This window comes from Aricia agestis, chromosome 16 (assembly GCF_905147365.1).
Source record: "Aricia agestis chromosome 16, ilAriAges1.1, whole genome shotgun sequence".
NCBI classification, from domain to species: domain Eukaryota; kingdom Metazoa; phylum Arthropoda; class Insecta; order Lepidoptera; family Lycaenidae; genus Aricia; species Aricia agestis.
Genome location: NC_056421.1, coordinates 14,128,455 through 14,149,279, shown reverse-complemented (window position 1 = coordinate 14,149,279; position 20,825 = coordinate 14,128,455). Strand labels below are relative to the sequence as shown.

The window sequence follows — 20,825 nt, the reverse complement described above, 5'->3', positions numbered from 1 at the left end:
GAACAAAAACAATAATAACAAATTATGTTAATGATAAACGTCGCTGAAGGTTATTTCTCTACTTCAAGGACGAATTGCTAGCACGCGATAATCTGCCCTATTACCTGTATCGAGCATGTAAAATCGCGCACGCTATCACGCACACTCACGCACGCGCCCGCACTCTGCGTCCTTGGAGCGCCGCGTCGCGATTGATCCACACACACAGCCGCAAGATTTACAGCTTCCTCCGCCAAACGCATACAAAACTGCAGATTTGTTATCGACGCGGTTTAAAACTCCTAATCGAATTCAATTTTACGGTCGCGACTTGAAATTGATTTTTTACTACGACTCACATAAATCGTATCGCTAAATAGGCTTTGTTTTATAAACTGTAATAAAGAAAGCATTTTAAAAACATCGTTTGTTTAAAAATTAGTTAAATTAAGATACTTTCTCGAACGTGCTTCCTAAGTTTCTAAAGACTCTACAATTTTCAAACCTTTCTATCCTTTCCAGATACAATGATAAGTCAAAATTTCGTTTATCAGCACCAAACTGACCATAGAATAAGCTAATATCTGTTGATAACGTCACAAAACACATGAGTAAAGAGTCAAGACTATAAAATTGGAACATCTCAAAGCAAGAACCTCCAAAGTCAAGTTTTAGTCGTAAGTCGCAACGAAACGTCTCGACTAACGCCGCATTGCGACACCATACTTTACGACCGCATTATTTTCAGCACTACTGCACGACTGAGGTGTTTTCATCATCATCATCATCATCATTATGACCTCCAATTTGGGTTCTCAGATCGCTCCTGAATGTAAGGAAATAAAGTATTTTCTCAAACGTTGCGTGACATTATAGAGCAGACAGACATCTCTGATTATTAATTATTATAATTTGTTAAGCATTTTTGCGTGTATTTCTCATTAGTCATTACTACCAAAATTATATAATGTTCTAGAAGTTAGTAGTTTATGTTAATGTTAGGAAAAATTAAAACAACACCGCTGATACGGGTACCTATTATTATTTATTTTGCAGTAAATATGATACAGGATATATTATACATCCGTCCCTTCCTACGACTACTTGTATTCGTAGGTATTGTATCTATTATGTGCTACTTGTACTATTATCTAACCTAACCTAACCCTTGAGCCTGAAGCGGCAGAGGTGGTGGGGCTGCGGTCGTGTATCACGCGTTTCCCGTAGTCCCACCATCAGGAGCAGGAACACCGTTGGGATTTTAGTGGGTAGTCCCGGGTGCGAATCTTACGTCCATCCCGGGCAGTCCCACATACCTCGGTAGTCCTCCCCAGGCCCCGGGAATGCGAAAACGCATTCCCCCAACGCAAAAATGCGGATGTCTTGTCGGTGAGCAAGAAATGCTAAAAAGATACCACAAAACAACTGTACCACCACCCACCTAATACCACCTGGCCTCTGCAATATAGTTAACACTAGTGCTTAGTCAGAGGCTTCTTTTCCGTTTAAATAAAGATATTATTATTAATTGGAGTAAGGGACCATAATAAGGAGAAAATTATCCATTTCCGTTATTATACTATGCTAACACGGACTAAGTCGCGGGCAAGTAAGTGTTTCTCTGTCTGTCTCTCTCCCTCTCTCTCTCTCTCATAGAAAGCAAGCCAGTTATGATATTTTCTTTGAGTGTATACAGGTGTCCCTTGACACCTCTCAAGTTTTTTTTTAATTAATTGCTTTTTGTCAATTTTGGCTTGGTTTTCTAAGAATACAATTTTTTCCCTTAGAAGTGCATTTTCTTCAAACAGGATAGCAATCTTTGTATTCAAGTTGCTCGTCGATCCTCTTAGCTCCTGCAAGGTGGCCAAGATAGTTTTCGTTTAATAGCATGGGCATCGGTGAATGTTTTAAGTGAGCTGTCAATTTGTTCCTTGAGCCCCTTTTTTACCCGACTGCCAGGAGGGTTATTATCTCCTCACTAGCTGTTACCCGCGACTTCGTCCGCGTTAGCATAGTAGATCACATCCCAAGTTTTATTTATTGTACAAAAATATTCAATATACAGAATTAACTTTCCTACGATTTTATTATACATAGATGTTCCGCGCGGCTTCGCTTGCGTAATTTAGGAATTTCACGCAACCGTACATTTTGCAGCAAAAAATAGCCTATGTCCCTTCACGTGTTCTATTCTTCATGTTTGCCAAATAACATAAAAATTGCTCCAGTAGTTCATAAGATAATAAGCAATTCCATATTTTCCCCCGTTTTTTCCACATTTTCATCTATTTCTTCGCTCTTATTAGCTTTAGCCCCAATTTCACCAACGACTGTTAAAGTTAACGCCGGAATTAGTATCACGTTACCTCTTTCGATTTTCATATGAATGAAAGAGAAGACATTACATTTTAACAAGCTGTATCGGACCAGTAGTTCCTGAGATTAGCGCGTTCAAACAAACAAACAAACTCTTCCCAATTATAATATTATAGTATAGATAATAAGTGATAAATCTGTAGGCTTGGTAGGTATTTTAGTTTTACTGCGCGTGGCGGCAATATAATTAGTTGGGAGATTCCTGGGTCGCCTGCGATACCTATCCGCGCGTTGCTATCGATCTCCGCTGGGGTTTGCATGATCTTTTTGTGCGCGTGCACTATGATTTGTTTATAGCGAGCGCGGTTGCCAGTCTTCCTGGGTGTAAGGGGAACAGTAATAATGACGATCATCGTTGTCTCACAGGTGTTGGGTGGAGGAGGCGGCTCACGTCACGCGGCACCGTATTGTCCTTGTGGTATGATAGAGATGGCAATTATCACAATATCACACTGTCCCTGTTTCGCAAGTGCGGAGAGGGGTGGCGGCCTCGGATCACAACTCGCACGCACCTTTCACTTCTTGATAATTTTATGCACTTTGATTCTTATTGAGTTGCTTTAAATCACACAATTGTATTCCAGTTTTATTTTTAACTTTTGTTTAAATCTTTATACAAGCGACACATCACACACGTCTGTTCCGTAGGCCGTAGTACGGTCGGGACGAAAGAGGTTATTTATATTATCATCTAATCCGAATTCATCTCAATTAGATCGGAATCTCTTGAAGAGAAGGTACAATATGAGAGTCAAAGACGATTTAGTGGCGCGTTGTGAGAATAGTGTGAGGCTCGACGACAGAGTCGCCCTCGTCACCGGCTCCACCTCCGGTGTGGGAGTCGACGTGGCCACCCAACTGGCAGAACGTGGGGCGAGAGTGATCATAACCGGTCGCAATGCTACCAAATTGGAAGAAACCAGATCCCGTATAGTTAATACTACGGGAAACGATAACGTTGTTGCCAGACAAGTAAGTTTCGAATCTCTGAGCTCAATAAGAAGTTTCGTCCACCAAATGTACATCCACGAGGCGAAGTTGAACATACTGATCAACAACGTCGGAGCAATAGGACTCGAAGATCGTCGGACCGAGGACGACATACACGTTATGATGCAGGTCAATTACTTGGGAACCTTTTTAATGACGTTTCTACTTTTCCCGCTCCTAAGAGCGTCGGCGCCGAGTCGAATAATAAGCGTGTCTTCTTTAGCTGTACTGCTAGGTCACATAGATTTTGACCATATGAACGACGTGGGGCGATTTTCGAGCTTCGGTCTGTACTCAAACGCGAAGCTAGCAGACGTTCTCTTCACCGTCGAGATGAATAAAAGGATCGGCGGCAGCGGCGTCAGTGTGTTCAGCCTGGACCCGGGACTCGTTAAAACGGATTTCCTGAGGAATTTCCAGGAGACACCGTCCCGAATGTTCTTGTCTTGGACCCTGTTTGTGATGGGGGAGTCTACGAATCGGGCGGCCACTGCGTACGTCTGGTTGGCGTCTGAAGAAAAAGTTGTGAACTCCAGTGGGAAAAATTTCCTATATTGTAAGGAGTTCTACAGTAGTTGGTTTGCTGAAGACGCGGAACTCACTAGAAGGCTGTGGGAAGAGTCTAAGAGGTTAGTTAAAATAACAGATGATGAAGATTGGGAATTAAATAACTTCTAAGTAAATAAATAATATTTTACTGAAAATGCCAGTAACGAGTTACTGAAACCCGTGTTAAACAATGTAAATTAGCATTAAATTCAGCAATTAAATTTATTATCATATAAAGTATCATGGGTGTATTTACTTCTGCGTGTACTCACAATCGCTGACCTAGCCAAGGTGAGATAGCTATCACTGCAGACGGATGCGAGAATGATCCGGAGGTCAGGGTCACATTCATTGTGGACACCAACTAGATGTCCAGATATAACTGGTATCTGGCGGCTTTTTTTAATTTTGGCTCCTTTAAAAATTCTTAAGTTTTGTAAGCTATATTCCAGCTTAATCACTTCATTTGAAATATAGGACGCTGGGCTAACATGGAAGGGAAATGCCCAGTGTTCGGTTTGTACTTGACCCCCACCAAAGAGACCTACTCTTTGGTGGGGCGCAAAGCGACCGGGACAGGAGTGTGCGTATGGGGACACATGATAGGTAAATTGCTATTCAGAGGTAATGTAACACGCTAATGGTAGCTATTAGTACGTTATTAGTAGCCGATTGCCTACTCCTGTTTCTTTCGACTATGATGGATTGATGGATATATCTGTGTGAGAGTTGTCCAATGTTTTAAAGGACTAGATTTACATCAGTTAGATGGTCTAGCTTTTGTCAGTATAAGAGTTTTTTAATGCTCCGAAGGACTTTCCATCAGTGAAAGTCTCTCTTTGTCCCGGCTCGGTCCAGTTTCCGTTGTAATGGCACATCCGGCGTGGAGTCGTCAATACGTTTCAAAACACACCCATCACGCATTATTGTCGTGTCACAGCCATGGCGTAACTTGATATAATGGTCTACATACGGTAGCAAAGTTTGACAATGATGATTGTTTGGAAATGTTGGGTTTTTATTCGGCCTATTAAAAGAAACAGTGTGTTGCGGTGCACATGAACATATTAAAACTTTTAATTGGTATCTATCCATTAAATCCACAAGAACAACCAATCAAATGGAAAAAAAGTTCAAGGTTATTCTGCTAGGTCTGTCTATAAGAACTTGAACAAAATGTGGAGAAATCAATGACCACATAAGACTGTACTCGATCATGTAGACTGGCATTGTTCCGATAACACGACTTATCAGTGAGATTGTTCACCGCCGAGGGTTCAAAGCCGATACTGCAGCCAATAATATCATAGTCATTTGACCACAACAATAATTATAACTAATGACATTACAATTATCACGTTGTTTTAAAATTCTTAATGAGTTTTAATTCATGTTTTATTTCCTGGATAATGGACATAGATAGACGTGGGAGATAGACGCTTCGGCACGAATGGGCCGGCTCGACCGGAGAAAAACCACGTTCTCACAGAAAACCAGCGTGAAACAGAGCTTGCGCTGTGTTTCGCCAAGTGAGTGAGTTTACCGGAGGCCCAATCCCCTACCCTATTCCCTTCCCTACCCTCCCCTATTCTCCTCCCTACCCTCCCCTATTACCCTATTCCCTCTAAAAGGCCGGCAACGCACCTACAGCTTTTCTGATGCTGCGAGTGTCCATGGGCGACGGAAGTTGCTTTCCATCAGGTGACTCGTTTGCTCGTTTGCCCCCTTATTTCATAAAAAATAGGGTAAAAATTATTTCGGTCAACTTTCTAATATCTTTGCTCACTGCTGCTGGGCACATCAAATTTTAAAGTTAAAAAAAAACCTGGATGTGACTAGGGTTGCCAGGTCGTTTCCATTTGTTTTAGTTCCGTCTTTAAAACCGATTAGGTACCTTCTATTCTCTTTCTCAACCAATCAATATATTACCCGATTACGCTCGTAATGTTTACCTCGTCAACGTGGCATGGACGTGGTAATTTTGTGCCGCAAATGAAAACATCCTTGACTTAGCGTTTACGCCTCCACGCCGACAGATTACGTGCTAAAATGTTGTTCTTTCCAGTCTAGATACTGTCGTAAATTGGAACTAGATTTTTACACTATACTTAAACTACTCTTTACGTGGTAGAGCCATGCTTCGGTACGAATGGGCCGGCTCGACCGGAGAAATACCACGGGCTCACAGAAAACCGGCGTGAAACAGCGCTTGCACTGTGTTTCGCCGAGTGAGTTTACCGGAGGCCCAATTCCCTACCCTTCCCTATTCCCTCTTAAAAAGCCGGCAACGCACCTGCAGCTCTTTTGATGTTGCGTGTGTCCATGGGCGACGGAAGTTGCTTTCCATCAGGTGACCCGTTTGCTCGTTAACCCCCTTAATTCACTAACGCGTGTTAGTATAGATTTCTTTGCTATTAAAAGTTCCTTCAAGTTTTTTACAATAGCTAATCTAATGCTCACTTGGAATTATTCTAGGATAAGCGTAGGCAATATCACGGCTCATATATTATGCCGTCACGTATAATCACATAATGCTCACTGACCCGTGGCCGTGCCTCAGCCTGAGCGCCTCGCTAGTTCAAGTAAATATCATACAATATCCATGCGGATTAAAGAAAATAGCATTTCGTACTTTGAATATTTTATTGGTGTGTTTACAGAGGATGTGACTTGTTAGGGGGAAGAGGAAGCTTCGAATATACGACAAAGCTCTATTAGACCGTTCGAGCAGGAACGAACGCTTCAAATAGGTTTATATAGATTACGGATTTGGTTTGATTTAGATCTCAATCTCGTATGTAGAGTGGTGGTCCAGTAAACATATTTAATAATACTAGAGATCGCCCAATGGTCGAAATTCGACCTTACTTGCAACGACATTAGGACTACTACCTGTATTTTGTAAAAAATATCGACTTCATCATAGTTTTTAGGGTTCCGTACCTCAAAAGGAAAAAACGGAACCCTTATAGGATCACTTTGTTGTCCGTCTGTCCGTCTGTCAAGACCCTTTTTCTCAGGAACGCGTGGAGGCATGAAGCTGAAATTTATATCAATTACTCAGGTCTACTGTCCCTTGAAGCTGTGAAAAAATCAAACTTCTAAGCCAACGCAATCAAAAGATACAGCCGTTTATGCCGCAAATTTTCGACACTTGCAAGGGAATCAAAACCTACAGGGTGCTTCCCGTGAACTCAGAATCTTGAAATTTGGTACGAAGCAACGTCTTATAGCATAGATAAAGGAAAAATTACGAAAACCATAAATTTTTAGTTACATCACATAATATATTTTTTTTTAATAATTTTAAACTTACTACCCATTTCCTCATAAACGCGTAGAGGTATTAAATTGAAATTCATACTAAATACTCAGGTCTATAATACCTTTAAGCTGTCGGAACCCTCGGTGCGCGAGTCCGACTCGCACTTGGCCGGTTTTTTTTTTCAATTCTTGTCTCTGGGACTCAGCTGATCTCAGACTGGCCGTTTAAGCATTGTCTAATAGTATCTAAAATTAAATAAAAAAAACAATAATCCATTTTCAAATTGTCAACTTGTTGTCAACAGACTTCAACCATAAATAAAAGAGTATAATTCGTATGTATAGGCTTGTCACTCAAAAATCTGTTATTTTTCCTAGTAGTAGTGTCGTAGTGTGTGTAACGTTTTATTTGGTAAAAATATATATGATAAAAGCATCATTTTAAAATAATATTAGCTCGATGCACTCCTTCACCATATAAACTATAACTGTGCGAAATTTCATGCACCTACGTTTTCCCCATTTTTCGTAAAAAGGGTTACAAAGTTTTTCTCTCACGTATTAATATATAGATAGATGTAATAATTAAAATTGACCTTGCCACGGTCTTAGTTACATCGGATATAGTTAACCTCATTAAAATCGAAACTTGTGGAAATTAATTTTAAGCTTTTCTAGGGTTTCGTAGCCAAATGCTAAAAACGGAACTCTTTATGGATTCGTCTTGTCTGTTTGTCTATCCGTCAGTATGTCACACACAGCCATTTTTTCCCCGATTCGCAGTAAAACAACACAAAACCCTTTAGAAGTTTTTTATGTTGTGCACAGCCTATATCTCTAGTCTCTACACGCTACTGCCCTGAAGTATACTGGCATAAATATGCGGATATCTAATAACATAATATAGTCTGCTTGTTGGTCTAGATTACTTGAGGTCACTGAGTGTGTCGCATCCGCGACAGGAGGTCAAGCCGTGGGGGCGAAGTTCCAAGTACACAATACAACAGCCACTCGTGTGGACATCGACACGATTTTGTTCTAAAAAACACTACGGAACCCGAAAACGGCATAAATAAATAAATCTTCACGCCCAAACCGCTGAACCGATTTTGCTGGTTATGTGCGATACAAATTTTGGCGCAACGGAGTTGCGGGCGTCATCTAGTTTGCTATAGTACGGTTGCAGACTGCAGTACACTACTACTATTATTGTTGCTTGTTTCATTCGAATTTGTAAATATTGGTATCCCCTGTTTCACGATAACAACATAATATTCGGACGCCTCTAAAAGAGAAGAGCTATAAATCAATAGACGAATTACTCTGTCATAAACAGGACTTCAATCTACAATAATTCTATGAAGTGGAAAAAATCTGCTAAGCGATTTTGGCCATTGACGTTAATGTGAATTCATTAACGTCAATGGCTAGAATTTTAAATAAAGGCTAAAAACTACTCGTAATAAATCCCTTATGCAATTCGCCTCACTTTAACTGGGCAATGGCACATAAGCCTTTTAGTATTTCAAGGTTCTATCTAGACCTGACAGGTCTAGACCTACTTGTAGGTCTTCGAAAGCGTTTTTACTTTTTAGGTTTCAGGGCCTCAAATCAGTGGGGTCAAGTATTCGTAATTGAGTCCGTAATTACAATTTGTAACGGACGTCCGCGTCGCGTAATCGCACTTAATAGTATCTAGAGCTAATAGTTATATTATTTAGTTGGAATTCTGTAACACAATAATTGTGTTACAGAATTCCAACTAAACAAATCCACAATCCACAATTATTGTGGATTAAATATCATGTCGTCTCTTTCTACAAAGAGAAGTGTTTTTAGAAATTACTAGCAATCGCACATCCAATCCAATCCATCCAATATAGAATGGTTGTGAGTTGTGACTTGTGGTAGCCAATTTTCTTTATGTCTGACAAAGTGACAAAGACATCTTACATTTTATGGTTAAAGTCTGTATTTCTATTCTTTTTCAGTTGTACTGCAGTCCTTTTAAACATTGCAGCATTAGAACGCCTGCAAAGTATAACTCCCATTTTGCTCAAACTTTTACAACCAAAATCATAGCTCAAAATCTAGACTAGATAGTAGACGGCAGATGCCATCTCAAGTTACTCCAATCAATAGCCACTAAACGCATTTGTCAATAGTCCATCCCGGCTCCCGGCAGTTGATAGTTGGAGGCTTCGCAGGCCGCAATGCGCATGCGTGATATCGATCCATCTGGAACCTTCCGCGACACAGCTGATTCCATACCTAAACCTGTTTAGATTGCAGGATAAGGCTTTGTTACAGGATATGAGGATGTGGGCTTGAGAATTGAGATGGAAATTCGTTTAAATACTCTCATGCTCTGCAAAAAGCATCTGGGTTCCAAAACAAAAAATACATGGCTAATTTTCGGGATTTACCGCACCGGAATAATGGCGAATTTTCCAGAATTTGTCCATATCAGCAACACTATTGAATGGCATTAGTCAAAGTTTTTTATTTCAATATTTAAAGCTAGTTAGATTTCCGGCCCCTGGCCGACAGATTTTCGAAAAGCTTTTTTTTTTATGAAATAAGGGGACAAACGAGCAAACGGGCCACCTGATGGAAAGCAACTATCGTCGCCCATGGACACTCGCAGCATCAGAAGAGCTGCAAGTGCGTTGCCGGCCTTTTAATAGGGAAAAGGGTAATAGGGGAGGGTAGGGAAGGGAATAGGGGAGGGTAGGGAAGGGAATAGGGGAGGGTAGGGAAAGAAATAGGGTAGGGGATTGGGCCTCCGGTAAACTCACTCACTCGGCGAAACACAGCGCAAGCGCTGTTTCACGCCGGCTTTCTGTGAGAACGTGGTATTTCTACGGTCGAGCCGGCCCATTCGTGCCGAAGTATGGCTCTCCCACGTATTAGTAAACTGAATTAATAAGCGTAAGCTTATTAATTTAGCTTCAATTTTTATTAAATAGAACTCGTAACTTGAAGAATATCATAGTTAGGATTTCGCCAAACATTTTAAGAATTCCTAGGCGCAATTTGGTTAAATTTTCACCTATATGCCACGAAAAAACATAACCCACATACTGCTGTTGTGTAAAAATTGCCAAGAATTCGCCGGTCGCGGCAGACTTTGGAATAATACATCAGCAAACATTCAAGACAAATCTCCCATCACTCAGATGGTCTGATACGCGATAACAATGCGGTGCACGTATTCGCATCTCATGCTGGGTTCAATGACATTTCGTGCTTTAAACTAAAATGTCGGATTACATAATATTTTGTAGATCGAGTTTGAAATTGAAATTATAATGCTATGTTTTTTGTGAAAATTCTGTTTATCTGGTAATTCAGATAAACAGATGTAACCTCTGCAAGAGCTAATTAGGGAATGCAATCTCGTTCTCGCGAGATCTCGGCCTTTTTTAGCGAGATTGATCTCGGACGAAAAAAAGGCGAGATCTCGCGAGTTTGACGAGATTGCACTTGAGCATAAAACGTCTTATTCGAAGAGCGGACGGACACGGACGTAATTGCGATCACGGAGTAAAAACAAAGAGAGACCAGCAACTGTGCACTGTGATTTTCAACTAGGTCCTGAATTTTGACTTCTCGTTGTTTTGTTAGTTATAAAAGAACTGTTTTATTACTAAAATATTTGTGTTTGATAATGTGCGCTTTTATTATTCTGGACGTCACTTTATCGTGGATGCTTTCACGACAAAACGTAGGGTAGGTACGTTAAAATATGCCCTTTTGATTTTACGTACCGCGGACGTTTTGTGCGGTTCAGAAGTAAAGACGACGTGATGTTTAAAGTGCACGTTAAAAAGTTATCGTCGACGGAAATTTAAATGCGTCTCCATGTTATAGTTTTACCGCGGACGTCCACGATATTACCGCCACGTCCAAAATTATAAAAGCGCACATGAGAATAGAAGGCTGGTTATTTCTTTCATTTGTTATTTGATAGATAGTAGATACGTATGACAAAGTTTACTACTTAAAAATTATAGACATATACATTTAACAATGTTTGATGCATAAAATTCTATTGAAAAAAATTATTGAAAATGAATGTTAACCTTAAATACTTATAATATTTATTCCTTGAATGCCTCCGTGGTCTAGTGGTATAGAGCGCGGCTCTTGACTCGGAGGTCGTGGGTTCGATTCCCGCGTTGGAAACATGTTATTTCCAAGTTTGGTTAGGATAATGCAGGCTGATCACCTGATTGTCTGACAAGTAAGATGATCCATGCGTCGGATGGGCATGTAAAAAGTCGGTCCTGCGCCTGATCTCTTGCCAGTCGTGTCGGTCTTCCGTCCCACTGGGTTATGAGAGTGCTCTTGTGTACTGCGCACACACTTGGGCACTATAAAAATTACTCCTGCGTAGCTGGCCTGGTTTCAATTAAATCGGCCACCGTCACCGAAACCGGTGTGGGAGCTATTATTATTATTTATTCCTTTCTTTTGTAATTTATTGAAATATTGTGGTTATTTGCAAAAAAAAACCACCAAACTGCTAGTCTCGCGAGATCTCGAAATTGGCGAGATCTCGCGGTATTGTATCCCTAAACTCGCGGGATCTCGCTTGAGCCCCAATCTCGCGAGATTTGCATTCCCTAGAGCTAATGCTACTCTACTAGGTTACATCTAACGGACTAATAACATATTTATAAATATGTCTATCCGTCACCGAACCGCTTCTGAATTCTGATGGATATGAAGATAATTTGAATCCCATGAAAAAATTTGATTTTGTTGATGAAAATCGGCGTGAAACAGCGCTTCCCTTCCCTACCCTCCCCTATTACCCTATCAACGCAGGCAACGCACTCTGATGCTGCGTGTGTCCATGGGCGACAGAAGTTGCTTTCCATCAGGTGACCGGTTTGCCTGTTTGCCCCCTTAGTTCATAAAAAAATTGTTAGCGCGCACGAACCTATTCCAAGATCGACGGGTATCAATGGACGCTTCGCGATTGCAAGACGTTTAACATCCTATTTACTTTATCTCAAAATCACTGTACAATTTTCTTCTAAACTCAATCTGATACAGAAATAGAACCACCTAATCGCATTTCCATTTTCCATCGCGATATTAACGGGCCATTTTCTCCGCTCCTACCCTCCGCCGCTTGGCTGGCTTTGAGCGGATTGCGAGAATCCGCACCCACCCGAAACTTACAGGATTAGTTATAAAAGGTTGTGCGTGGGACTGAAATCCTTATTTTCGTTAAGGTTTTTAGCCCCAGACGAAAAAAGAGATGTTTGTCTGTAATGATAAAATTCTTAGCATCATCAGCTATCTTGGAAAATATAGGGTTTATTATAAGTTTTCTGTCAGAGCCTTTTTTAATTTATATGGAACTTGACGGCAGCATTTTAATTAGTACCTCGATCGTGGGCGGTGGGAATCGCAGATACAATAGATTTTCAATTGTTATGCGGGTGCCGCTTGGGGATTTATGGCATGAGCAAACTGGCGCAGATAACAGATTAGGTTTAAACATAAACCCGGATGAATTACCATAATCATCTCTCTCGTTCTTCGTATATATTTATAAAAGAGACAACATGATCTTTACGTTTTATCCTTTTCAAAATCATAATATTTATTTCTAAATAAGTTAACAAGGTTAACACTTTTAGAACGTCTACATGAGGCCTTTCACCGGTTTCAATTACAAACTCTACTTCTCTCTACCTAATAACTTTTAGAAAGAAGTCTCCTGTGTAAGTTGAACTCTTTCTTCCTCCATATTATATTTAAATTGATATAATATTTAAAGATAATATTATGTTTTATACTTTTATGTAATGATATGCAAAAGCAGGCCATCCCCGTATAGTTTTCTGCCGTCGCGTCGCAACTCGCGACTCACGAGACAGCGCGGCCGTCGACCCAGTGACATAACCAATACCGAATACGTAACACCTACAGTCTACACTCTACAGTCAAGTGCCATCAAAACATGTAATACATTCTAACTTGGACACATAATAAATTGTAATTGGGAAGCGACGCTTCGGCACTGATGGGCCGGCTTGACCGGATCAATACGGCACCCAGAAAACCGACGAACGACGTTTAAGCTCAGACAATATATTCAAAGTAGTACGTGGTAGTAGTCCTAGATGCGACATAATATAAAGCTGCTCGAAAGTAGGAGAAATGTCGGGAATAAGAAAAGCGCTCTACGATAAAAAAATGTTTCGCAGAGTGTATCATGAGAGAGAGAGAATTTTAATTTTAAGGAGCAAAAACCGACACCAGAGTTGCCAGTGTCCATCCATACTAATATAATCCATAATGCGAAAGTGTGTCTGTCTGTCTGTCTGTCTGTTACCTCTTCACGCTCAAACCGCTGAACCGATTTTGCTGAAATTTGGCATGAAGATACTTTGAGCCCGAAAAAAGGACAAGGGTAGTTTTTATCCCGGAAAAATGTACGGTTTCCGCGCGATAAATGAATTTTGGCGCAACGGGAGTTGCGGGCGTCATCTAGTTGACAAATATACAGGCGATTTCAAACATGTGAAGGGGCATATTCGTTTATGATTGCCCGGCCATGACCAATGTTGATTATGCATATCGCATACTGTAGGAATCTACACATAAAGGTGCAAGTTGGAAGCCGGCTACAAGAAGTTGCAGCAGACAACGTGTCGTCGCGACACTACTGGTTTCTATGAATAAGACGTGTCCTTCGTGTCGCTAGCTGCGAAGGGTATTTCATAGAAATACATTGAAACCAGTATTGTCGCGACGACACGTTGTCTGCTGCAACTTCATGTAGCCGGCTTCCAACTTGTACCTTAAAATATTGGCAATCATAGTTATCCATCATGAACAATAAGCCTTTATGCCTTTAATATCCTCAATGACAAGACAATGATGATGAATGTGAAAGTATTTACAAATATAGTCTTTGTTGACACAACAAAAGTAAGTTAATGCTCCAAAAGTGTGTAATGTGTAGTCAAACAAAACATTTTTATCACTGACGTCCGTTACCCATTAACTGAATGCTGATAACAGTTCGCTTGTAAAACAACACTCTCTGAATTCCAATACTTACTTTCACATTTGTAACAGCTTCTAAATCTGCTACTTCATGATGCCCAAAGGTTTTTTTTATGAAATAAGGGGGCAAATGAGCAAACGGGTCACCTGATGGAAAGCAACTTCCGTCGCCCATGGACACTCGCAGCATCAGAAGAGCAGCGTTGCCGGCCTTTTAAGAGGGAATAGGGGAGGGTAGGGAAAGGAAGGGAAGGGAAGGGAATAGGGGAGGCTAGGGAAGAGAATAGGGTATGGGATTGGGCCTCCGGTAAAGTCACTCACTCGGCGAAACCCCGGTTTTCTGTGAGAACATAGTATTTCTCCAGTCGAGCCGGCCCATTCGTGCCGAAGCATGGCTCTTCCACTTGTAAAAGGTGCGTATACCCTTTTCTTTAACACTATGAGGGTAAGAATGAGATAGACAAGCTGACCTGACCACCTTTTTACACGCTAAATACATGGATCATTTTTCTTATCAAAAACATAAAAATCAGGTGATCTACCTGTTAAAATCAAACTGTTGTCCCAGCATAATATTATTAAGTTTTTTCAACCAAAATAATTTTTCCAAAGATTTCAAGTCGAGAGTCAAGCTAAAAACACAATAATTTATTTTCGAAGTAGGAGGCACCAATAGTAAGGTTTGCAGCCAATCGGTAAGTTGCAATGCAAAACTAATTTGTTTAATTTGGCTTACCTAGGGGTACATCGCTGGAGATAAGCCTCATTAGTGTGATGTGGCTGTCTGTCACTTAGCTAAGGTAAAGGTTTAGTGAAGTATAACATGGTCAAATTAACTTAACGCATCGCTGGAATGCAATAACTTGCCCGCTCCATAATGACATCATCAAACCATGCGTCAAGTTAATGTGACCGTGTTATAATGTATGTTATTAAACTAAATGTCGAAACAAATACAGAGTAAAATATCAAAATATACTCTTCCAACCAGGACAAATACCTTAAATTGAGGAGAAGCCTGGTTAAACTTGATAAAATGGAACACTCTTCCATTTATTAATGACATGCATTTTCCCTTGGCCATTCATCATTTCCCAGGGATGACTGGACATTTTTTAGAAGCTGCTTATTAATATGGTACCATGAGTAATTATGGTACCGTAAGAGCAAAATACACATACAATCTGCTCATAAACAGATTACTCTTTACTCTTAAATGTAAAAACTAGTTACACCAATATCTTTTATAAATAATTAATAATGGTTGGCATAATTATTTTAGAACAAGTAATACACATAAAATTTATTTATGAAGAACTTCTTGCAACATCTGAATGAAAAGTGTATAGCCTAACTATTTTTTAACTAGAATTTATTGACGAGGTGACGTTAAGAAATAACCTAAGTTGCACTATTGCGAAATTAGACTAGGCTCGTACTAACCTGTATATCTTGCTAAAGTCATATAAAATGGTAGCGCCCCACTGGACGGAAGCTCACAGATGGGATGAATTGTTGATCCTTCCACTTAGCTTGCACCAGGGAAGAGCCGGGCACACCACCAACCTGACACAACGCAAAATTTACCAATGTATTACAGACACAATCGCACTACATCTATGTGACGAAAATCAAACGTCCAGCCACGTTAAATCCACCAGATACAGCTATTTAACGGATTTTCCGACTAAGAAACGTACGCACCAGCTGGCGAAAACGTGGTATCTACGGTGTTCCCTTATAGGTATGTAAATATAGAAAAGATATTCGATATTGTCGCTATGCGTACCTTCCTCCGGACCAATGCAGAGGTCTTCCAATAATCGAAGTGTGAACGAATTAAATTCGCGAGAACACGACAAACTTTCCACGGAGAACGAACATAAAATAAATAAGAATCCACAAAAGACAAAACGCGTACGCGATTCCGTGGCTAAAATATGACGACAGAAAATAAATGAAAAAATTGCAAGTCGCAAGACTTTCGTTTCTGGAACTACCTTCACACCGGAAATGATTATATTTATAAACAGAAATAAAAAATAAAAAAAAAAGATTTTTTTTATGTGTTCATGGTGGACGTAATTAGTATTATAAGAGTAAAATATTATTAAAATTTATGTGCAACTAGACAAATATAATATACCAGAATTTAGAAGATATGAAATATTTTTAAAATAAATGAGTTGCGAAATGGCAGGAAATGTTGATATCATAGATTAAGGATATAGGTTGATATAGACTTTTGTCTATGACGTAAATTTTTTGTCATCCTCTCACCTCTGTCATCTGTGTCTGTGCATTGACTGAACCGCTGTGGACTGTGCTATTTTGTATTTTCTGACCGGCATTAAAGGGCCCATTCACGGCAGGACTGCACGACAACACTCGGTGTTGCCGGCCGGAAACACCGAGTGTGAACCAATCAGTGAGGCCTACAGATGGGTAATGGAAAAATTTCTGAAAGAAAAGAAAAGAAAAAAAGAAAAATTTCCAATATATTTTTCCAATTTTTCAAATATTTTTCCAAATTGAAATGTCAACCAAGGTTATAAAATAAAATAACTACGGGATAACATTTTAAGGCTTTTATTTATTATTTTTCTTGAAAACTTCTATGATTTGTTGCGTAAACCGGCCCTAGACGATCAATTGTATTGTGCAATATCACGCTTCAATTTTATTGAACAGTTTTTTTGACAATTATTAGATTGAAGGTGCGCGATGTTCAATATCAACCTTAAATGGTCAATAATTATTACGCAATACGTTATATGTCGCAATAAAATTGCTCGTCTAATAGAGTAGGGGCCGCTAATATTTTATAGCGTTCTTCACCGGTATTACTACAGTCGCGTTAGATTTTTTCTGAAATTAATAATAATGATAGAATTTTTTTTTTGCGCTTGTTTAGAAGAGGTCATAAATAGCTCAAATTCAAAAACTCTATCAAATCCGATGGATGCGTTAGCCGCCATAAAATGATAAGATTGTTGCAAAGCTTGTAGAGAGTTTATTCTCTACAAGTTTGATTCTTATTCCTCACCCGCAAATAAAATGTAAAGGTAACATAATTTCAGTGGTAAATTGTTTTAAGGCCCTGTATTCCCAGAAATGGACCATTTTCAAGATTTAAAAGTGACAGTAGACACAAAAATATAGTAATTTAAATTTTGAAAAAAAATTTATGTGTTAAGGATCTAACACAGTGGAATTTATATTCGACAAAGAATATATCTAGGGCACTTCGTTTTTTTGACTCGATTTAATTGATGTATAAAAAAACGACGATTAAAAAACTATAAAATAGCAGGCGCAAAGTGTGTGACTGAAAGCGTACCAGCCGAAACTTTGCGCCTGCTATTTTATAGTTTTTTTCCACTGTGTTGGATTCTTAACTAACACATATATTTTTTTCAGAATTTAAATTACGATATTTTTGTGTCTACTGTCACTTTTAAATCTTGAAATTCGTCCGTTTCTGGGAATACAGGGCCTTAAATACCTAGGGAGAATATTTACTTCCGATCTAAATAACCTAGAGGAAATTAGATGTAGAATAGGACAGGCGAAAACTGCTTTCTATAAAATGAGTAAAGTATTGTGTGACCCAAAACTAGCATTCCCAACAAGATATCGGGTTCTTAAATGTTATGTCTGGTCCATCCTTCTGTATGCCTGTGAAGGATGGGTTTTAAACAAGGATAATTGTCGACGGATACATGGGCATTTTCAAAAAAATGTGTACCCCTGGTTTTTACCTTGTCCCTTGACTTCGCTACAGATTATTTGTAAAAAATTACATACTAACATTTTGTAATTTTAATGTAGGAGCAAAAACAAGTTTTCTTTTATTAAAATACATTCACGTTTGTATAAAATTTTATTTAGTATGAGATTTATAAGGGTTTTTAAGTACCGAAACCTATTAAATTCACCTGTCCCCTTCCCAGAAGTTGTAACAAAATCTTTAATAACTATTTTTTTTCTTAAAGTAAGTTACTTAAAAAACATATGTTAGATTCCTAAATACTTAATGTATCAATTGTTATTTCTTGTTATTGAAAAATCTAACATAATTTAACTACAAATTAATTAAAATTATAATCATGAAAAAACAACCCGGCCGGAATGTTCGGTTTAGTGACCGTTTTTTTTAGTTTTATAAACATACTACAAAAATATTTTCGGCACTAAATGATAGCACTATATTTCATTGTACATCGAGAAACTTCAATTTGAATTTAGTAGTTAAAAATCTGCTACAAGACGCGGACGCAGGTTGGATGGTTCTTCAGGAACGGTTTATTTGTTCAGATAAGTGACCATATTTTTGTAAGCATTATTATACTTTCTCCAACTGTTTTTACTGTTGACACGTTGCAAAATTAGCTTAGTATTTAGTAAAAAAAATGAAATTGTGATAACTATTATCGGTTATTTACAAACACTTTAAAAGTAAAAGAAAGTAATATTACGTGACTTCCGACTTGTGACTTTTCGTATGGTCACATATAATGGAACGGACAAGTCACAACAGGCGGAAAGCATAAGGCTTAGTTCACATTTTAAATAAATTATTTTTTTATTCACAGATTTTATTAAGAAAATTGGTGATTTTTAAACTGGTACGATTAACGTACAAATATATTTTTTATTACTTATGTGTTAAGGTGACGCCGCGTTAAAGTAAAAAACCGTTTTGGATATGTTTTAGATTGCTAGTTTTCTTTGCATCTAGACATCGGATTATATGCATTGCATACTTGCATATGCAAATGCATATTATAATGTCACTTTTTAGGCGATAGTGCATATTTTGGCAATTTTGCATATTTCGGTAGTTTAACTTCTATGGGCATTAAGATGGCAATCGGAAAATGTTGGTAGACAATTATTATTGGCGTATAATAAATAAATAAAAACTAAAAAGGCTTTATTTCAAGAAATTAAAAATTTTGATTTTATGAAATTATAAAAATTGGCGCTTTTATTAATGTCACTACCGGAAAAGTCTTAAAAATAATAATAAATTTTAATATTAAGTTACTTTTGATTGATTGATTAAATACTGGGCATTAAGATTGCAATCGGAAAATGTTGGTAGAAAATTATTATTGGCGTATAACAAATAAATAAAAAGTCTTTATTTCAAGAAATTAAAAATCCTGGATTTTATGAAATTATAAAAATTGGCGCTTTTATTAATGTCACTACCGGAAAAGTCTTCAAAAAAATAATAAATTTTAATATTAAGTGACTTTTGATTGTGCATATTTTGTGCATATTTCGACCATTTTTCGTGCATATTTGCATGGATATTTCGGCACTTTGATCGTGCATATAATCCGATGTCATTAATAACTTAGGAATTCGTAGACATGTGAACACATCTTTATGATTATGAGATGTTCGTCCCTCTAATTAATGAAGTTAAATCTATGAAATCAAAGAATTTTTTACTTTTATAAGTAGTGCAACAATAAAAATGTTTAAAGAAAAGGTTTTTGTGTTATAAAAACTTCTTTATATATATTAAATATTACTTACTCATGTAAAAAAATTAAAAATAACCTAGTGGATAGGTCACATAGTCACACTATGGATTAAAAATAATTGCTACTCTGGTTGATCCTTGAAATTATCAAATTTTTTTTTAATAAACAATTAAATATGCATTTCATTAGATTAAATTAACGAAGAAATCCATTTATTGCTGTATTTTTTTGTATTAAATTATATTTTACATTTAGTCGCACAACGGAATCTGTTTCGTCGAAAATTCGATTTTGTTTCAATAATATCAGAATAATATAACGTTTTCAGCGTTCTTTTTTACTTATTCCATTAGTTCAATATTTTTCCTTGTATATGACATTCAAATAAAGGTAAATAAATGACCTTAAAAAATATAGACATATTTTTGCAAGGGTACACGTTTTTTTGAAAATGCCCACATGCGTTTGATGTGGACTTACACGTGGAAGAGCCATGCTTCGGCACGAATGGGCCGGCTCGACCAGAGAAATACCACGTTCTCACAGAAAACCGGCGTGAAACAGCGCTTGCGCTGTGTTTCGCCGAGTGAGTGAGTTTACCGTAGGTCCAATCCCCTACCCTATTCCTTTCCCTACCCTTTCCCCTATTCCCTTCTTTTTGCCTTCTCTACTCTCCCTGTTCCCTCTTAAAAGGCCGGCAACGCACTTGCAGCTCTTCTGATGCTGCGAGTGTCCATGGGCGACGGAAGTTGCTTTCCATCAGGTGACCCGTTTGCTCGTTTGCCCTCTTTATTTCATAAAAAAAAACACTACGAAAAATTTTAAAAATTTCTTGGTCACAATTCATATCGAATAAAGAAGTTTTAAAAAGACCGGATTCGCTCTTTCAAAAGAGACCTTTCTTTGGATGATGAATGATGATATTCATAAGTTGAATATCATCATCCAAAGAAAGGTATCTTTTTTCGGTCACCTACAAAGAGGATCCCAATACGAATCTATACGGTTGATCATAGAGGGTAGATTTCCGGGAAAGAGACCACGTGGTAGACCAAGAAGAAAATGGATCGATGACATAAAGGAATGGACCAGATGTAGCTACCCACAACTAAAGAAATTAGCCCAAGACCGGAATAT

At 38.4% G+C, this 20,825-nt stretch overlaps 2 protein-coding genes across 5 annotated transcripts in view; one reads left to right on the top strand and one right to left on the bottom strand.

The window, feature by feature from the left end:
- Nucleotides 1-16,192, bottom strand: part of LOC121734838 (eukaryotic translation initiation factor 5) — a 33,028-nt gene extending 16,836 nt beyond the window's left edge. For 2 of the 4 annotated variants that reach the window (XM_042125464.1, XM_042125465.1), the window contains exons 1-2: nt 15,980-16,192; nt 15,634-15,756 (exon numbers count right to left, since the gene is read on the bottom strand). The gene's annotated coding sequence lies outside the window, so the exon portion shown is untranslated. Of the gene's footprint in view, nt 1-104; nt 258-15,633; nt 15,757-15,894; nt 15,953-15,979 lie in introns of those variants that run through there. The other 2 variants (XM_042125466.1, XM_042125467.1) reach the window with 2 other exon arrangements.
- Nucleotides 3,018-4,090, top strand: LOC121734840 (retinol dehydrogenase 13-like). Its single transcript, XM_042125469.1, has one exon. The coding sequence runs from the start codon at nt 3,100-3,102 to the stop codon at nt 4,021-4,023; it is 924 nt and encodes a 307-aa protein (XP_041981403.1). The 5' UTR covers nt 3,018-3,099; the 3' UTR covers nt 4,024-4,090.
- Nucleotides 16,193-20,825: the final 4,633 nt, after the last annotated feature.